Source organism: Jaculus jaculus, chromosome 14 (genome assembly GCF_020740685.1).
Source record: "Jaculus jaculus isolate mJacJac1 chromosome 14, mJacJac1.mat.Y.cur, whole genome shotgun sequence".
Taxonomy (NCBI): Eukaryota; Metazoa; Chordata; class Mammalia; order Rodentia; family Dipodidae; genus Jaculus; species Jaculus jaculus.
In genome coordinates this window covers 67,181,587-67,198,075 of record NC_059115.1, presented here as the reverse complement: position 1 = coordinate 67,198,075, position 16,489 = coordinate 67,181,587, and the positions used below count along the sequence as shown (strand labels likewise).

At 48.8% G+C, this 16,489-nt stretch overlaps 1 protein-coding gene across 2 annotated transcripts in view; it reads left to right on the top strand.

Moving 5' to 3' along the window:
- Slc6a11 (solute carrier family 6 member 11) overlaps positions 1-16,489 on the top strand; it is a 142,001-nt gene that overhangs the window by 7,467 nt on the left and 118,045 nt on the right. For both annotated transcript variants that reach the window (XM_045133448.1, XM_004651601.2), the window contains exon 4: positions 760-850. In XM_045133448.1, coding sequence (XP_044989383.1) covers positions 760-850 — 91 coding nt within the window. The remainder of the gene's footprint in view (positions 1-759; positions 851-16,489) is intronic.

Below are 16,489 nucleotides of genomic sequence, written 5' to 3'. Positions count from 1 at the left end.
GGGAGGCTCTTGATTATTCCTGACCCTTAGATTCTTCCTCTTTGCAATAAAGAGAGTAAGAAGGGGTGGCTCCCTGGAGGATCTTGGAACTTTCAGTTGCTTAGGACTCAAGGGAGAAAAGTCAGGGTAGGCTTCCTGGAGGAGGCGGCTCCTAAGTTTCTCTGGGCCCAATGGATCAGTACTAGGATGTTTTTACTTAAGGTTCCATTGGTGATCAAATTTCTGAGAGGAGATGTTTAGTGAATCCTGTCTAATTGGCTAGAGTGAGGGAATGAGGAAAGAAAGGCTTCTTTCTTGTGTGTGTGGGTTTATGACGCTTTATCCAGGCCTCACATCTTTATAAGACTGCTGCAATACTCACTCCTTTTTATGTAACGGGAAAGTCTCAGTAGTGTTCACGGCCCCAGAGACAGCATGAATGGCCCTTTCTGCTCCGTCCAGGACGTCTGGGCACTAGAGAAAAATGCCTCGAACAAGACTGGGCAGATTAAGGGGAGAAAGAAAAGGTGCGGTGCGGTGCGGTAGAGGCAGCAGGTGATGGGATGTGGCTAGGAACAGGACTGTGAGCCCCCCGCCCCCATATGTGCTGTTCTTAGCAGGCCAGGGGAACAGTTTGTGAAGCATCGATTCTCCCCAGTGTGGTGGCCGCTCCCCCGCCAGGTTGCGCCATCCCCTGGGCGTGCTGTCCAGGTCTGGCCTGTGAAGATTAACCTCCTCGTGTCTTTTTTTTTCTCCCCCCGCCCTCCCCCCCCCCCGCAGAAAACTGTGTGGAGTTTCAGAAGTTGAATATGAGCAACTACAGTCACGTGCCCCTGCAGAACGCCACCACCCCGGTCATGGAGTTCTGGGAGTAAGTGGACGGGCCTGGCTCTCCCTCACCTGCCCCGCTGGCCTTGCCCCTGGGGCCCCGGGCAAAACCCGACCCTCCTCCCTCCAGTCTGGCACTTGCTGACTCCTGTGGGCATCTGGCTGCCTGAGGAGGAGGTGTGGGGGCCTCCTGGGGTGTTGCAGAGGAGCAGCTGAGAAAAGTGCTGTCTTGTTTCTTTCGATGGATGGCACGTTAGCATGCCTAGTTGCTTATTAGGGCAGGAAGTACTCGGTAAAAGGATGGGCCGTTTAAAAATTCATTTTGAACAGAAGACTATAGCATGTTTGCAGCCAGCAAAGTTGAGTATATTTAGCCTGGAAAGCAGAGCTGTCCAGGGAGCAGGGGCCAGAGCCGCTCGCTCACGGTTCCTGAATCCCATGTGCAAAGAAAGTCTGCTCTGATGGCTGGAGGGTATGAAGGCGCCGGCTCCAAATGTTTCTCTGAAGGTTGCGAGCAACGGGCGCAATTTTGTCAGAGCTCCAGAGCATTGCGACCCTCGCAGGGCGGTAGAACACAGCTGTGCAAATTGCATACCATGCGACCTGAAGGCGCGTCATTGCGAAGGGCCCTGTGAAATGTGCCCTCCCCAAGTGCGCGGCACACGACCTGTGTAACTGTCCACAGTGACCCGAACTGGCAGAGAAGCAGGACAGTCCCTTGTCCCAAGCATTGAGTAGATGTCTTCTGTAGGAGCTAAAGGCAGGACTAAATGCTTTTTGAGGTTTTTCCATCTTAAAAGGCCTGGCTTCTTTGAATCTTCTAGCCCTTTTTGCTAATTAATAATAGTGCACATCAGGGGAGGGGCCTCATAAGTGATTTCTATTCATTTCTCAGAGACCACTTTTCTCCTGCTCTCTCTGGAGTCACACTGAATTTAGATTTATCCTTTTCATATCCTTTGTTTTAATTGCTCTGCTTATGAATATGCTTCAAGTAGAGCTAATGTCTTCCTGTCATAGTGTAACATTTCTATATTAATAGTACCTATAACTTACAGGGTTTCCTTTTCCTTTTTCTTTTTCTTTTTTTTTTTCAAGATAGGGTCTCACTCTAGCCCAGGATGACCTGGCACTCACTCTGTAGTCACAAGCTGGCCTCGAACTCATTGAAATCTCTCTATCTCTGTCTTCTGAGTGCTAGGATGAAAGGCGTGTGCCACTATGCCTGGCTATTTAACATTTTTAAATAGCAGCTTTGTTTCCTTATTCAATATTGGTTTTGAGATGGGTCTATATAGGTACAGGTATCATTGGCTCTCTTGTTTTTCTCCCTCCTTTGTAGCATAACCAGCATGAATAGGCTACATTGTATTTACCAGGTTATTGTAGAGGGCATTTAGATTGTTGACTATTGCCCTGTCATTGAGCATGCCGAGCAAAAGGGTTATCAAACTTTCTAGAGTACAGAATGAAAGTTGCTGGGCTGTACTCTTGTCTGTCTTTTTGTTGTTGTTGCTGTTTTGTTTTTTTGTTTTTCGAGGTAGGGTCTCACTCTAGCCCAGGCTGACCTGGAATTCACTACGTAGACTCAGGGTGGCCTCGAACTCATGGCAATCCTCCTAACCTCTGCCTCCCGAGTGCTGGCATTAAAGACGTGCACCACCATGCCTGGCTCATTTGTCTGTCTCACGTGGCTGTGACAACATACCTGAAGTGAAGTGACTTACAAAGCACAGAGGTGCATTTCCCACGTTTCTAGAGATTGGGATGTCCAAGGCTGAGAGGCACCTGGCAAGATTCTGCTGCTCGCCGTTCTGTGGTGGGATCAGAAGAGCCAGAGACCACACGTGCTCCAGAGAGGCAACGGGCCAAGCGTCGTTTCCCCAGAAACCCATTACCTTGTTTCTGTCATGGTGGCGACAGAAGTCCGTCCACGGGGCCCAGGACGGTGAAAGTCCCACCTTCTACACTGTTGCATTAGGGATTCACTTTTTGGTATTTATTTGTTTGAGAGCAATAGACAGAGAGAGAGAGAGGCAGAAAGAGAGAGAGAGAGAGAGAATGGGTGCTCCAAGCCCTCCAGCCGCTGCACATGAACTCCAGACGCGTGCGCCCCCTTGCGCATCTGGCTAACGTGGGTCCTGGGGAATCAAGCCTCGCACTGGGCTCCTTAGGCTTTACAGGCAAGCGCTTAACTGCTAAGCCATCTCTCCCGCCCGGGATTCACTTTTTAATCCACACTCTGGAGGGTACACATTGAAACCATAGCAGCACCTATGTCATGCTGGGTTGTAGATAGACACATGCATTGTCTGTTTTATCACATAGTGCATAAAGATCCCTCTAGTTTGCATGAGAATTTCTACTGCTGCACTGTCTGGACAGTACTTAGTCTAGTCAGGTTATCTTTTTTTTTTTTATTTTTTATTTTGCTTTTTGGTTTTTTGAGGTAAGGTCTCACTCTAGTCCAGGCTGACCTGGAATTCACTATGGAGTCTCAGGGTGGTCTTGAACTCACGGTGATCCTCCTACCTCTGCCTCCCTAGTGCTGGGATTAAGGCGTGCACCTCCACGCCTGGCTGGTCAGGTTATCTTTGTGTCGCCGTGGTCTGAAACTTGCTATGTAGTCTAGGGTGGCTTTGGACTTCAAGAAACCCACCTGCCTTCGCCTCCTGAGTGCTGGGATTCTAGGTTTGTGCCATCACACCCTGACAGGTTTTGTTTTGCCTGGGTAATGGTTGTGAAATGACATTTTGCTGTGTTAAATCTGCATTTCTCTGCCTTCAACCTCCAGCAGCTTCTCATGTGTCTGCTGTTTCATCCTCTGTGAGCCTCAGGGTCGCGGCCTTTTCTGTCTGGGCTGTCTTTTCTTATGGACTGGCATTCGTGATACATTTCAGATATTATTTACCGTGCTACAAATATCTCTTGGAAGTGTGTGACTTTTCTTTCTTGTAATGGTGTTCAGAATTTCCAGTTTTAGTAAAGTTGTATTTGTCGAGCTCTTTTTGGCTTACACAGTCGGTATCTTATTTAAGATGTATTTTGTACCCCAAAGTTGTGAAAAACAAAAAAATCTATATTTTCTTCTAACAATTTTAATTTTTTTATATTTAGGAATATAGTTTGGGATTTTATGTTTTATGATAATTATGATATCAGTTTTAATTTTTTTTAAAGATTTTACTTTTATTTATTTATTAATTTGAAAGAGAGTGTGAGAATGGGCACACCAGGGCCTCTAGCCACTGCAAACAAACTCCAGACGCATGAGCCCCCTTGTGCATCTGGCTAATGTGGGACCTGGAGAATCGAACCGGGCTCCTTAGGCTTTGCAGGCATTGCCTTAGCCTCAAAGCCATCTCTCCAGCCCCAGTTTTAATTCTTAGATGAGTAACGAGTTTCCCAGCAGTGGTTCTCTTCCTTCACCCTTTCTCAGTTGATCTGCAATTCTCTTTACTATATGTACTTCTCTTAAAAGCACAGGTCTGTTTGGAGGAATACTGCCCTGTGTCATTGGCCTCTCTCTGTCTCTGTCTCTCTCTCTCTACTGTGCCTGTGGTTTTACTGTATACCTTGAGCTAATAAGACATAACTCATTTCTAAAATCATCTTAGTCTTGTTAATGAATTTTAGAGTCAGATTATTAGGCTATGTAACAGTAACAACCATAAACATAAAATAGGGGATGATAGAGAAGGTTCAATGGACAAAGGGGGGCCACATGAGTGTGAGAACCCAAATTTAGGTCTTCAGAACCCACCCAAAGCTAGATGCAATAACAAACCTCTGTAGTCCCAGTGTGCCTACAGTGAGATGGGAGAAGAGACAGGAGAGTCACTGGAAGCTCATAGGCCAGCTAGCTCACTGAGCACCGTCGCAAACAACAGGGATCCTGCCTCACCAAAGGCGGAAGGCAAGGACCGACACCTGAGGTCGTCCTCTGATCTCTACATTTGTGTTGTGGCCTGTGTCTGACACTCCCCTCCCCCCCACACACACACACAATGAGGCAAATTTGTGGGAGGTTTGGTTGATAGTCTGTTGAACGTTTAGCTGAATTTAGAAAACATGAGATCTGTATTATTGATTCCTTCTATCCATGAACATGGTATAACTGGCTCTCTGTTTATTTAGTTGTTTTCCAATGCCTTACAAAGTATAGAGTACAGCCATTTGAAAGTGGTCTTCAGAGCAGTTAGCATTTAAACCACTGGGTTCTCTGCCCCTGGACTTAGTGAATCACAGTCTCAAATTGAGCATTCATAATGTATGGGCCAGCGAGGAGGCTTTTGTACTGGATGGAGTGGTGTGCCTTTTCCCAACAACACTGGGCTCAGGTTGGAATGTACAGAGACTTGTTTTGGAATTGCATACTTAAAGATATGCAAGGCTGCTGTATGTGCATCCTTAGGGAGCCTGGCCAGGATAGCTCTAAACTGAACACCAGCTCTGTTTAAGTTCCTGTTTCCTCCCTACCATTCATTCTTTTTTTTTTTTTTTAACACATATGAAACCCCCTGGTTAAATGATTGTGCAATGTATTTGCTCATTGTCTCTATTCCCAAGTCATAAGGCAACATGTATGTGGTTTTACTCAGCACCACCAGGCTTTGGAAGGCCCCCAGTGAGTACATAGGATGAGTGGATGGTGGGGAAGGCAGGAGATAATAGGGCTGTTTGCTTGCATGCTGTAGAAAACACTGTTGAGAAGAGTCAAGGAGGCTCTGGAAGAACTCATGTTTTACTGAGGTTCCACGCACAGCACTTGCAGAATCACTGTGCAGCGTCTTCATACCCTTTGCCCACTCATCTGGTCACCAGTTGGCAGAAAGGAGCTGTTTATCTGCAGCCTCACATGTAAGGCTCTTTTTGCCAGCTACTCGCTTATTCCAGATGAACATGCATGAGAGAATGGACTCATGGTTCTGGTTTTCTGTTCAGATCACACCTGTATTATCAATGCAGTGTTGAATTCTGTGTTCTAAAATAGTCAAATACATGCAGTGTAATTATCTAAGCAGTTTGGAATACAGAGATTGGGTGAGCTGTTCATACCATCCTATGAAAATCTGTTGAGCCACAGAAGTTTGAAGAAGGCTGTTGTCATTTAGTGGGACCATCTATGCACCATTTTTTTTTTTCTTTTGAGGTAGGGTCTCACTCTAACTCAGGCTGACCTGGAATTCACTATGGAGTCTCAGGCTGGCCTTGAACCTACAGCCATCCTCCTACCTCTGCCTTCCAAGTGTTGGGATTAAAGGTGTGCGCCACCATGGCAGACTCCATGTACCTTTACTCAACCCAGATCCCCAAAGATAATTTCCTATAGAATAAATCAGAAATCTTCTCACACCCAGCATATCCTGAATGCTGGGTGATAGCATTCCATTGATTCCAGTCTGGGGAACATTGTGCCAGGACACAGTTCTTCCTTGGATCCAGTTGAGAGTGACTTCTCTGGCTGTGGTGAGAGCACACCTAATTCTTCTTTGTGTGCTGGTCCTTCAGGTTCTGGTTGAGTGTCCCCAGAGTGTCTTCAAGGCTTCCTTGCTGCTGTCAGCTTGCATGGCATCTCTGCTCACGGTTTCAGTATGACCCTGTTGTGTCCACACTAACCCCAATACAGGGACTTCATTGAGAGCTCCATTACTTGTTCAAAGTGGAGGCCTTGCCTGCTTGCTGGTGTATTCACATGACAAATGTCCACTTGTTGGAGCATGTAAGAACGATCTACAGGTGAATAATGTAGTTTAGGTTCAGAAGTGAAACAAAGCCCATTGATGACCATAAAGCCAGCGACAAAGCACCTCTTCCCTGCCTGTAACACACGAAACCCATCTTTAAATTTCATTTCCGTTTTCAAGATAGAATTTCAATTACTGATACAGCCTGCGAGACAAGCCCAGACCCTGGCCCATCCTGGCATCTGATCCTGTCAGGGTCCCGAAGGGCGGAACTGCATGTCTTCTTCCTGCTGTCTCTTCAAAATCAGGCCCTCGTGGTTCCCCTCAGGGACCTGTGATGTGCAGGATGCATGCATTCATCTGTCTATGCCTGCAGCTCTCAGCGTCAGCCTGTGTCTTCTGGTGGCGTCACTAAGGCCATAGTAGTTCTGTGGCATTAGACGGACCTTGTCTTCACTTCCCTTCCTCAGGTCCCCATGTCCCATGGCTTCAGGGTTTTGCAAACAACCTTCTACTCATCATGCATACAATCAAAGTTGCTTTTGTATGGGAGTCCATTCAAGGGACAAGTGTTGAGTACATATTGTGGGCTGGACCTGAGTTAAACTCTGAGGGCATTCAGCTCTGTTTCTCTGTCCAGAAGGGGGGTGTTTTGGGATTATCCTCACTGGAGGAGTCTTTATGTTTTGTATTAAAGTCACAGATCTTAACTGATCTTCTTTGGACGTGGAATTTGGGCTCAAGAGTTGGGCCTGCTCTTTCTGTGAGGTGGGCATCTCCCTCCCACTGATGTCCTCTCCATGGTCCTCCTCGGTGGCCCCCCCAACTGCCCTTGCGGGTCCCAGCCTGGCTCCCACTTGGCTTTTACTACTGCCTTTGCCTAAAAGAGACCCCAACAGCTGTATCTGGCTCCTGGTTTTCACCAAGTCCTAATTCAGAAGTCATTTGGGAAGCACTCTTGAGCAGCCCGGTGGGACCAGCCTCCGCCCCCCCCAAGTCACATTCCGTTTTAATATCTATATAGCTCTTACCTGGAAAGCTGTATCTTGTGACACTTTTTTGTGTTTTTTCTTGGTTTTTTTGAGGTAGGGTCTCCTCTAGCTCAGGCTGACCTGGAATTCCCTGTGTAGTCTCAGGGTGGCCTCGAACTCACAGTGAGCCTCCTACCTCTGCTTCCCGAGTGCTGAATTAAAAGCGCGCGCTGCCACGCCCCACTGCAAAGCTGAGTCTTTGCGGAACAAGTCATCCCCGCTCTTCTTCCAGTATAATTTAAGCCCTATACTGGCATGGGAAGTGTCTATTTTGTTCACTATTGTGGACAGTACACTCTAGATGGCCAGTAAATATCTGTTCATTAATGGGAGGGTGAGTAAATAGAGGAATGAGTGTTGCCTAACCCCTTGGAGTTCAGTGTCCTCGTCTGGAGGTTATCTGGAGAAGTTAATGCATAAGCACAGTGTTTGTGATTGGTTTTCCCATCTGTGAAAATGGCTTTGTGTTTGTCAGCTTTCTTCCGCTGTGACAAAAATGCCCAAGGGAAATAACTTGGAGGAGGAAAGGTTACTTTAGCTAGGCTCCTGGTTGCTGAGGTTTCAGCCCATGGTCCCTTCCCGTTGCTTGGGGGCATGGCGCTGTGGTCCCTCTTGGCAGGAGCATGGGTGGTGGAGGTGAGGCTCACCGCATGGCAGCTGGGATGCAAGGAGAGACAGGAAGGAGTCTGGATGCCACCAGCACTTCCCAGGTGCACCCCAGAGACCAAACTCATTCATGCCCCACAGGTAAGTACAGATTGCTAGACGTCTTCAGTGAGCGCCTGCCGTAGACCAGGTTCTGTGATGCAGCGTGAGCAAAACAGGCCCACCCTGCTGTAGCTGAGTTTGCAAACAACCGAATAGGCAGAAAATATCCCATTATGTCGTGATCAGTCCCCTAAAGGAAATGCCAGCAGGAGCTGGACATGGTGGCACACATCTTTATTCCCGACACTCGGGAGGCTGAGGTAGGAGGATGGCTGTGAGTTTGAGGCCACCCTGGGGCTATAGAGTGAGTTTCAGGTCAGCCTAGACTAGAGTGAGACCCTGCCGAAAGGAAGGAAGGAAGGAAAGGAAGGAAGGAAGGAAGGAAGGAAGGAAGGAAGGAAAAAGAAAGAAAGAAAGAAAGAAAGAAAGAAAGAAAGAAAGAAAGAAAGAAAGAAAGAAAATGTCAGCAGAGTAAGAGAATGGAGAGTTTCCAGGGCCGGAGTGGCCCTTCCTAAGGCAGTGGTATTTGAGCAGGGACGTGAGAGAAGATAGCAAGTGGACCCTGGGTGTCAGGGACAGCGCCGAGGTGGAAGGAGCCATGATCTCTATGGAAGGATGTTTCCATGTTTTGAGAAGGCCAGAAGACCACACACTCCAGGTGGGCCTTTCCTGATAGAGGGTCATGGGAGATCCCAAACTGGGACTGGGAAGAAGGCTGAGCTCTGTCCCAGGCTGTTAGGTGGAGGCGCTGGGTCTGGTCCAGTGGGAGGTTTGGGGAGACGTCCCCAAGGGAGGCTGGGCAAAGCGGTCTTAGAGGATGTTGGGTCGTTCTGTCTGACCATTCTGCTCCCAAGGCAAGAAACAGAACCGCCCCTGACTTACCAACGCTCCGCCTCTGCCACCTGCATGCTCTGAGATGTCTTCTGGCCTCACGTATCCCAGACAGGCCTTTCCTGGTAGAGGCCCATGGGACACCTCAGGTTTGCCTGGACTCATGATTTCCCCTGGATAGCCACAGGAACCAGTTCTCCTACAGCCACCAGCTTTGGGGGAACACGTATGCTTCTTTCCCCTAATCCTACACCTGCAAGCTTATCCTAGGGGGTCAGGCGGGGAGGTCACCCACTCAGGTTGCGCACAGCCTGAGCATGTCCATGGAACCACTGTTAGTGGCAGAAAAAAATGTGAGTGACACACGTAGAATGTCGCTCGCTATGATGCCCACTAGAGACATCATGCGGCAGCTGCAAAAATACAATGAGGCAGGAAATGTGCCAATATGGGAAGAATCTAATGTTAAGGTACAAAGAAAGGTGAGATGTATAATACTGAGTATTCTTTATCTAAAGTGCCAGGAATAGGTTGAAGAGATGGCTCAGCAGATGAGAGTGCTTGCTTACAAAGCCTGATGGCCTGGGTTCGATTCCCCAGTACCCATGTAAAGCCAGATGCACAAAGTGACACATGTGTCTGGAGTTTGTTTGCAGTGGCTGGAGGCCCTGATGCGCCCACACTCACCCTGTTTCTCAGACTGTCTGTCTGTCTGTCTCTCTCTCAAATAAATAAAAGTATTTTAAAATAAAATTCCAGGAGTCAGAAATATTTCTGATTTCCTTGGACTCTGGACTATTTGCATGTCCGTAGTGAGATATCTAGGGCTGGGACACAGGCATAAACATAACATTAACTTAGGATGCGGGTGCAATTAGTACAGCTAGCCCGAAGGCAACTTCACAGGTTGTTTTTAGGATGCCTGCATTTCAGTTGTGACTTGTTCCATGAGGCCAAGTGTGGAACGTACTCCTTGTGTCCCGTTGGTGCTCCCAAAGCTCCACGTTTCAGATTTTTAGACTGGGGAGGCTCCACCTGTATGAACGTATAAAGCACACATGCCTTTGTATCCATAGACCACATCTGCACACGAGCCACACTCAGGAGCGGGATACCGACAGACAGAGTGAGGCTTCCTGTGTGTATGTTGTTTGGTAAGCTTTTCTGGCAGCGGAGGTTTGGTAAGTCGCAGCGAGGGGAGCTGCCCAGCTGCCAGGTGCCTCGCAGGCAGTAGCAGCAGAGCGCACTGAGTGAGGTCTAGGTTCCCTGACAGACTCGATTCTCAACAAGTGGCGGAGATGGGTCAGTGGTTAAAGGAGCATGCTTACAAAGCCTGACGACAGGAGTTCCATCCTGCCCAGCAGCCACGTAAAGCCAGACACAAAGCGTGGCACATCCATCTATGACCCTGGCCCAACTGTGACAGTGGGAAGCTGAGCCAGGCGAATCTAGGCCAGTCAGTCTTGTGTGGTTTGCAGTAGACAGAGACCCTGTCTAAAGGATGGTAGGAGAAGAGCTGACACCTTGAAGCTGTCCTCCGACCTCCACATGCACAACTGGGGTACATTTGCACCCCCACACAGACTGTGCATATACATACAAATAAAGAAAGAATTTTTTTAAAAAATACGGTGGTAGGTGATTAAGGGAGACACCCAATGTTGACTTCAGGCCTTCACGTGCACACGCACACAACCCCCATAAACACACACACGCAGTTACATCTAGGAACATGACTATTTAAGAATTTTTATTTTTATTTGTCTCTTTATTTGACAGAGAAGGAGAGAGAGGGAGAGAGAGGGAGGGAGGGAGGGAGAGGGAGAGGGAGAGAAAGGGAGATAGAATGGGCATGCCAGGGCCTCCAGCCACTGAAAATGAATTCCAAACACATGTGCTACCTTGTGCATCTGGCTTAAGTGGATCCTGGGGAATCGAACCTGGGTCCTTTGGCTTTGCAGGCAAACGCCTTAACCGCTAAGCCATCCCTCCAGCCTGAACATGATTCTTTTGTATTAAAAGTGGGACCCATGGAACTAGTGAATAAGTTGTCACATATTATAGTGGTCCCTCTTATTAGTCACAGCTTGCTAATTTTTGCTTATTTATCAAATCATCCTCATTAACGATAACTCATGTAATTCTGAAAGCTGCCCAAGGACTCCATCTCACCACTAGCCTCAGCTCACGGACCAGGAACCCCAAGCCTGCCCATTGTCTGTGCTTACCACCCCTGGGCCCTGCTGTCTCTGGCTGTGTGTGCAAACACTCTCACCTGTCGACACTCTCACCTGTCCCAGAAAGGGCTGCCCTGCTCCCTCCCCGTCAGTGAGGACAGAGACCCCTGAGCACAGCTAAGCAAAGTAGGGAAAGGGGATTAGGAGGTTTACTAACTCAAGTCAAAGCAGCTCATTATTGCCCAAGCAGGATTGTTGCATTTTATTCTAATTGTTGACTATCGAACTGATTACAAAAGGAATAAATGCCATAATCAGCTAAGTCACAATAGCTGTATTTTTATAACTCATTATATATCACTTATAAATATGTGCCCCCCCCATACCCTAAGAGATCAGCCCACTAACAGCTTACTCTCTTCCTGCCTCGACTTCCTGCTGGAGCCGGAGGTTTGCTGTCAGAATCCCAAGTAGGACCACCACTGCCTTCACCAGGAGGCGTGGAGCCCTTCTCCACACCAGTGGAGTTAAAGGCTCTTTCTTGCCCCATACAAAGCTATCTGCCATAAGCCATCCCTACCAGAAATGTCCTTTGGCCCTCAGCCCCCATCCCAGAAAGAGCTGTACCTGTCCTGACACTGTCTGAACCCTTCATTGAAAACCCCCATTGAGGAAAGAGGTCCTGCTTACGGATGGTCGCTGAGAGGCTATTTAACTGTTTAAGTGTGATGGGACCGCACTTGTGTCTAGAGGCCAGTGGCAAGAACTGCCATCCGGCTATCTTTCTTTCTTACTTAATAAGACTTACTCTTTTGTTTGTTTGTTTGTTTGTTTTGTTTCTTGAGGTAGGGTTTTGCTTTTGCCTGGACTGACCTGTAATTCACTATCTAGTCTCAGGGTGGCCTTGAATTCATGGTGATTCTCCTACCTCAACCTCCGGGGTGCCAGGATTAAAGGTGTGCGCCACCACGCCCATCTTTTTAATTTAATTGATTTTTTTTTTTTTAAATAAAGAGGTTGCCCACATAAACCCGCTCTCCTCTGCGCCTATTCTGTTGAGGGTCTTTGGTGGGTTGTTGGCGTTCATTGTGAGGACCAAGAGGCCTCAGTCAGTCTCTGCAGGGATGGGGAGACATGGTGTCTCAGGCTATTCCCAGCCGCCCTGAGGCTCTTACGATCTTTCTGGCCCCTTTTCCCTGATGATCCCTGAGCCCTGGTGGGCAAGACAGAGATCTGTTTTAGTGTTGTTTTCTCTGTAGACTCTGGATCTCTCTCTCTCTCTCTCTCTCTCTCTCTCTCTATATATATATATATATATATATATATATATATATATATATATTGAGGTAAGGTCTCACTCTAGCTCAGGCTGACCTGGAATTCACAGTGTAGTCTCAGGGTGGCTTTGAACTCATGGTGATCCTCCTCCTTCTGCCTCCTGAGTGCTGGGATTAAAGGCATGTTGCCACCAAGCCTGGCTTGGATCTCTATTTTTTAAAAATATTTTTTATTTTTATTAATTTATTTGAGAGAGGAAAGAGGGAAAGAGAGAGAGAATGGACGTGCCAGAGCTTTCAGCCACCGTAAACGAACTCCAGACACATGTGCCACCTTGTGCATACCTGGGGAATTGAACCAAGGTCTTTTGGCTTTGCAGGCAAGCGCCTTAACCACTGAGCCATCTCTCCAGCCCGGATCTCTATTTTTATGAGCTTTCAGTGACCGCAGTGTCTATCACCATTTCCCTGGAACCGGTTTTCAGGCTCACCGTGAGCGCAGTGTTCACGTCACAGCTTCCCCTGTGACGACTTCTGGGCCTGAGGAGACGAGGTGGAGGAGACCCCTCTCCTGGTAGACAGTCGGCTCTCTCTGCGTGCTGTGCTGATGGATCCCTGCTGACCCCTGTATTCGCCTCCACGCTGCGTGGCAGGGTCGCAGTCACCTCACGCAAGCACCAGGGGTACTGGGAGTTGGGAAACCAGGAGCCAGAGAATCGGGATCCCAGGCCTGCTCATACCCCATTGGGCATAGTCACCCTGTATGTCCCTCTGCCAGGGTCTCTGCAAAATAGGAATGCTCGCTAGGGTCGTGCTAGAAGTGGCAGTCATTGAGCTTGGCGAAAGTGAGTAGCTGTATTCTACCATGATGGTGCATTGACGGTGCAAGACGCTTGCATCCGAGCTCAGCCTGGAGGGCGTTGGCGTTTTCAGCGGGACATCTCACGATACACGATGGAGAGGATCAGTTGGCTGCATAGGAAGAGTTTTGTGTGAGGTTCCTTTTACATTCTGAAGGGTACAGCAGGGAAGGGGGAGACATCCCTACTTACTGAGCACCTACTGTGGACCGTGGCTCTGCACGGGGGCAGCTAAGCTCATCTTTTCCTTTAATCTACTCGCCAAAGGATAAATGGCATGGCCATCTGATGGCGGCTCACACTGGGAATCTAGGAAAGAGGACGAGGGACTTGTCCACAGTGCCTCTCAGAGTGAGCCGGAGCTGGACTTCAACCTGGCCTCTGACCATTACCTACATCTCTGATGCCCTCACTCACCACCCTCCCCCCCCCCACCTCCCCAAACCTGTAGCACGGTCACTCGCCCGTCGTCTTGCAGGTACAGCACCGACTGGCTCACGCCTCCTGCGCAGCCTCCAGCTGCACCCCTGCGCACAGAGCCTCAGCAGATGGACCTGTATGTGACAGGCAAGGGAAGGAAGGGAGGAAGGCGGAGACTCGCAAGGAATGACTTAACAGAAGGCCCAGCGTCTGGCACAACGGAACACACCTGGTGGGTTTTTCCTCCTCGGGTTCCAAGAGGCTCTTTTTGGAAACGACTCGGACCCCATTTCATGAAGAATCCCGCAGTGTCCAGCTGGGTGGGGAGGTGAGCATGAGGCTGGTTCCAGCTCATCTGCCAAGAGGACGAGAGGTGGCGAGGTGGTGTTGGCCCTCACGCTGGTGGCAGGAGGCATTAACGACACACGACCTTTACTGAGGGTCAGGAACAGAATGACTTGGAAATGGCTGTTCCCAAAGTGACACACGTCATCATGACTCCAGATGGTTTTTAACAGAATGATGGAAATGTACATAAAACCCTTCAGATTTGCACACGCACGCACCTGCTCCCCAGTGCTCTGCGCTTTTCCTGCCAAGCGGGGTAGGTCTCTTCCAATCTAGGACGGGGAAGGGTCCCCAGAGCTGGGAGCAGCCTAAGCCCTCACCCCCCCCCCACCACATCCTATGGGACCTCGAAGTGGTAATTCTCATTCCAGCTTCCCCCTAGGCAGAATGCGTCGTGCAGAATCTCCCGACCTAATGCTAGTAACACTTATGATTTATTTTCAACTTTATGGGGGTGTGAAAGCGGAAAACATCACACCTTCAGTTTTGAATGGGGCTCTTTTGTCCCAGCCTAGAGATCATGTGGTGTGACCCCTTCTCAGTCAGCGGGCAGGCTCACGGTGCTCACAGTGTGCTGTGTGGCAAGGCAGGGTGCTCACTCAGCAGGGTAGGTGTATTCAGCACATTTTTCACCGAGGGTACTTCCAACTTGCAGTAGGTTTATCCGGCATGCCCCATGGCCTGTGGGGAGCATCCGTGAACTTAACCCTTTGAGGCTCAGTAGTGTTCAGGGAGCTGGTAAAAGAGTGAGGCCATTGGTCAGTAATAGCTCCTCTCGGTCCATCTGCTTCCCTCAACCGAGGCCCCCGTCCCACGCTCCTGTCGAGCTCAGGTGGATGATTTCATTGGAAGAATAGGACAGTGATGACTTCTGGCTGACCCCACTTCCCACCGCCGCCTCCTGAGAGTCTGTCTCCTGACCACCATCTGGCCCAGCAAACTGTGGCTCGCAGCCAGCTCCATGTAGAGTCCCTCAGATGGACAAGTGCAATGTGACAGTCTGTGTCTGCCTTGGCTGTGTTAACTTGTTTATGCGCGAGGGTGGCCATGGGACCCTAATCCTGAGGTCCTGTGTGTGGCAGTGGGCTATGCTGAGAACCTGGGAGGGGCCCCCGAGAACCTGGGTGGGGCCCCCCGAAGCCGCATAGCCCTCCGCTTCCCACTGTGCTGCTCCGTGCTTGCCCCCGACGGGCACAACTGTTCGCTCCTCCCAAAGAGGGCCAGGTGTTTGGGGACCTGTGTCCCGGACGTCTTCCTGTCTCCTGATTCCCTGGATCATGTCTCATATCTGTGGGGGTTAACAGGCAAAAACTGGCATTAAGCTTGTGCTTGGAAAACTGGGTGGCTCAAAGCCAGGCTCTGTCAGTCACCAATTTTGTGATAGTGGGAAAGTTCATTGTCTGTGTGATGCCTGAGTTTTCTCTGGACAGTGGTTGTGAAACAAGATAACACACAAAAGTGGACAGACTGGTATGTGTTGTGTGCCACGTCAGAAGTGTGGCAGTTCCCTTTATTCCTGGGGACATGTTCAAGACCATGGTGGATTCCTGAAGCTACAGGCAGCAGTCAGTACCAAATCTTATACATACTATATATGTTTCCAATATATACACACCTGTGATAAAGTTTATAAATTAGGCACAATAATTACTAGCAATAATTTAATGGTAAAATTCAACCATCGTGGTTAGTTACTGTGATAAAATGTCAGTCTCTCCTGTGCTTTTGGCCTTTATTAAGTAAAATGAAATCAATTTTAAAGTGAAGTAAATTAAAGGCTAACTTGAACACACTCTATAACTTATTGGGACAATAGACTGATGACGTAGTAACTACTAAAGTGGTTTGTCCATGTGGATATGCTGGACAGAGGGACAATTCATGTTTTGGGCAGGATGGAGCAGGACATGGTGAGGTTTCATTATTACTACTCAGAATGACACAGAACTGTGCTGGAGAGATGGCTCAGTGGTGAAGGCGCTTGCCTGCGAAGCCTAAGGACTCATGTTTTACTCTCCAGGTCCCACGTAAGCCAGATGCATAATGACGCAAGCGCGCATGCAAGGTCGTACATGCGCACAAGGGAGCGCTTGTGTCTGGAGTTCGAGGACAGTGGCTGAAGGCCCTAGCATGCCATTTCTCTCTCTCTCTGTCTTTCATAAAAAAAAAAAAAAAATGAGCCAGGCGTGGTGGCACACGTCTTTAATCCCAGCACTCGGGAGGCAGAGGTAGGAGGATTGCCGTGAGTTCGAGGCCACCCTGAGACTCCATAGTGAGTTCCAGGTCAGCCTGTGCTAGAGTGAGACCCTACCTCGAAAAACAAAAAACAAACAAACAAAAAAA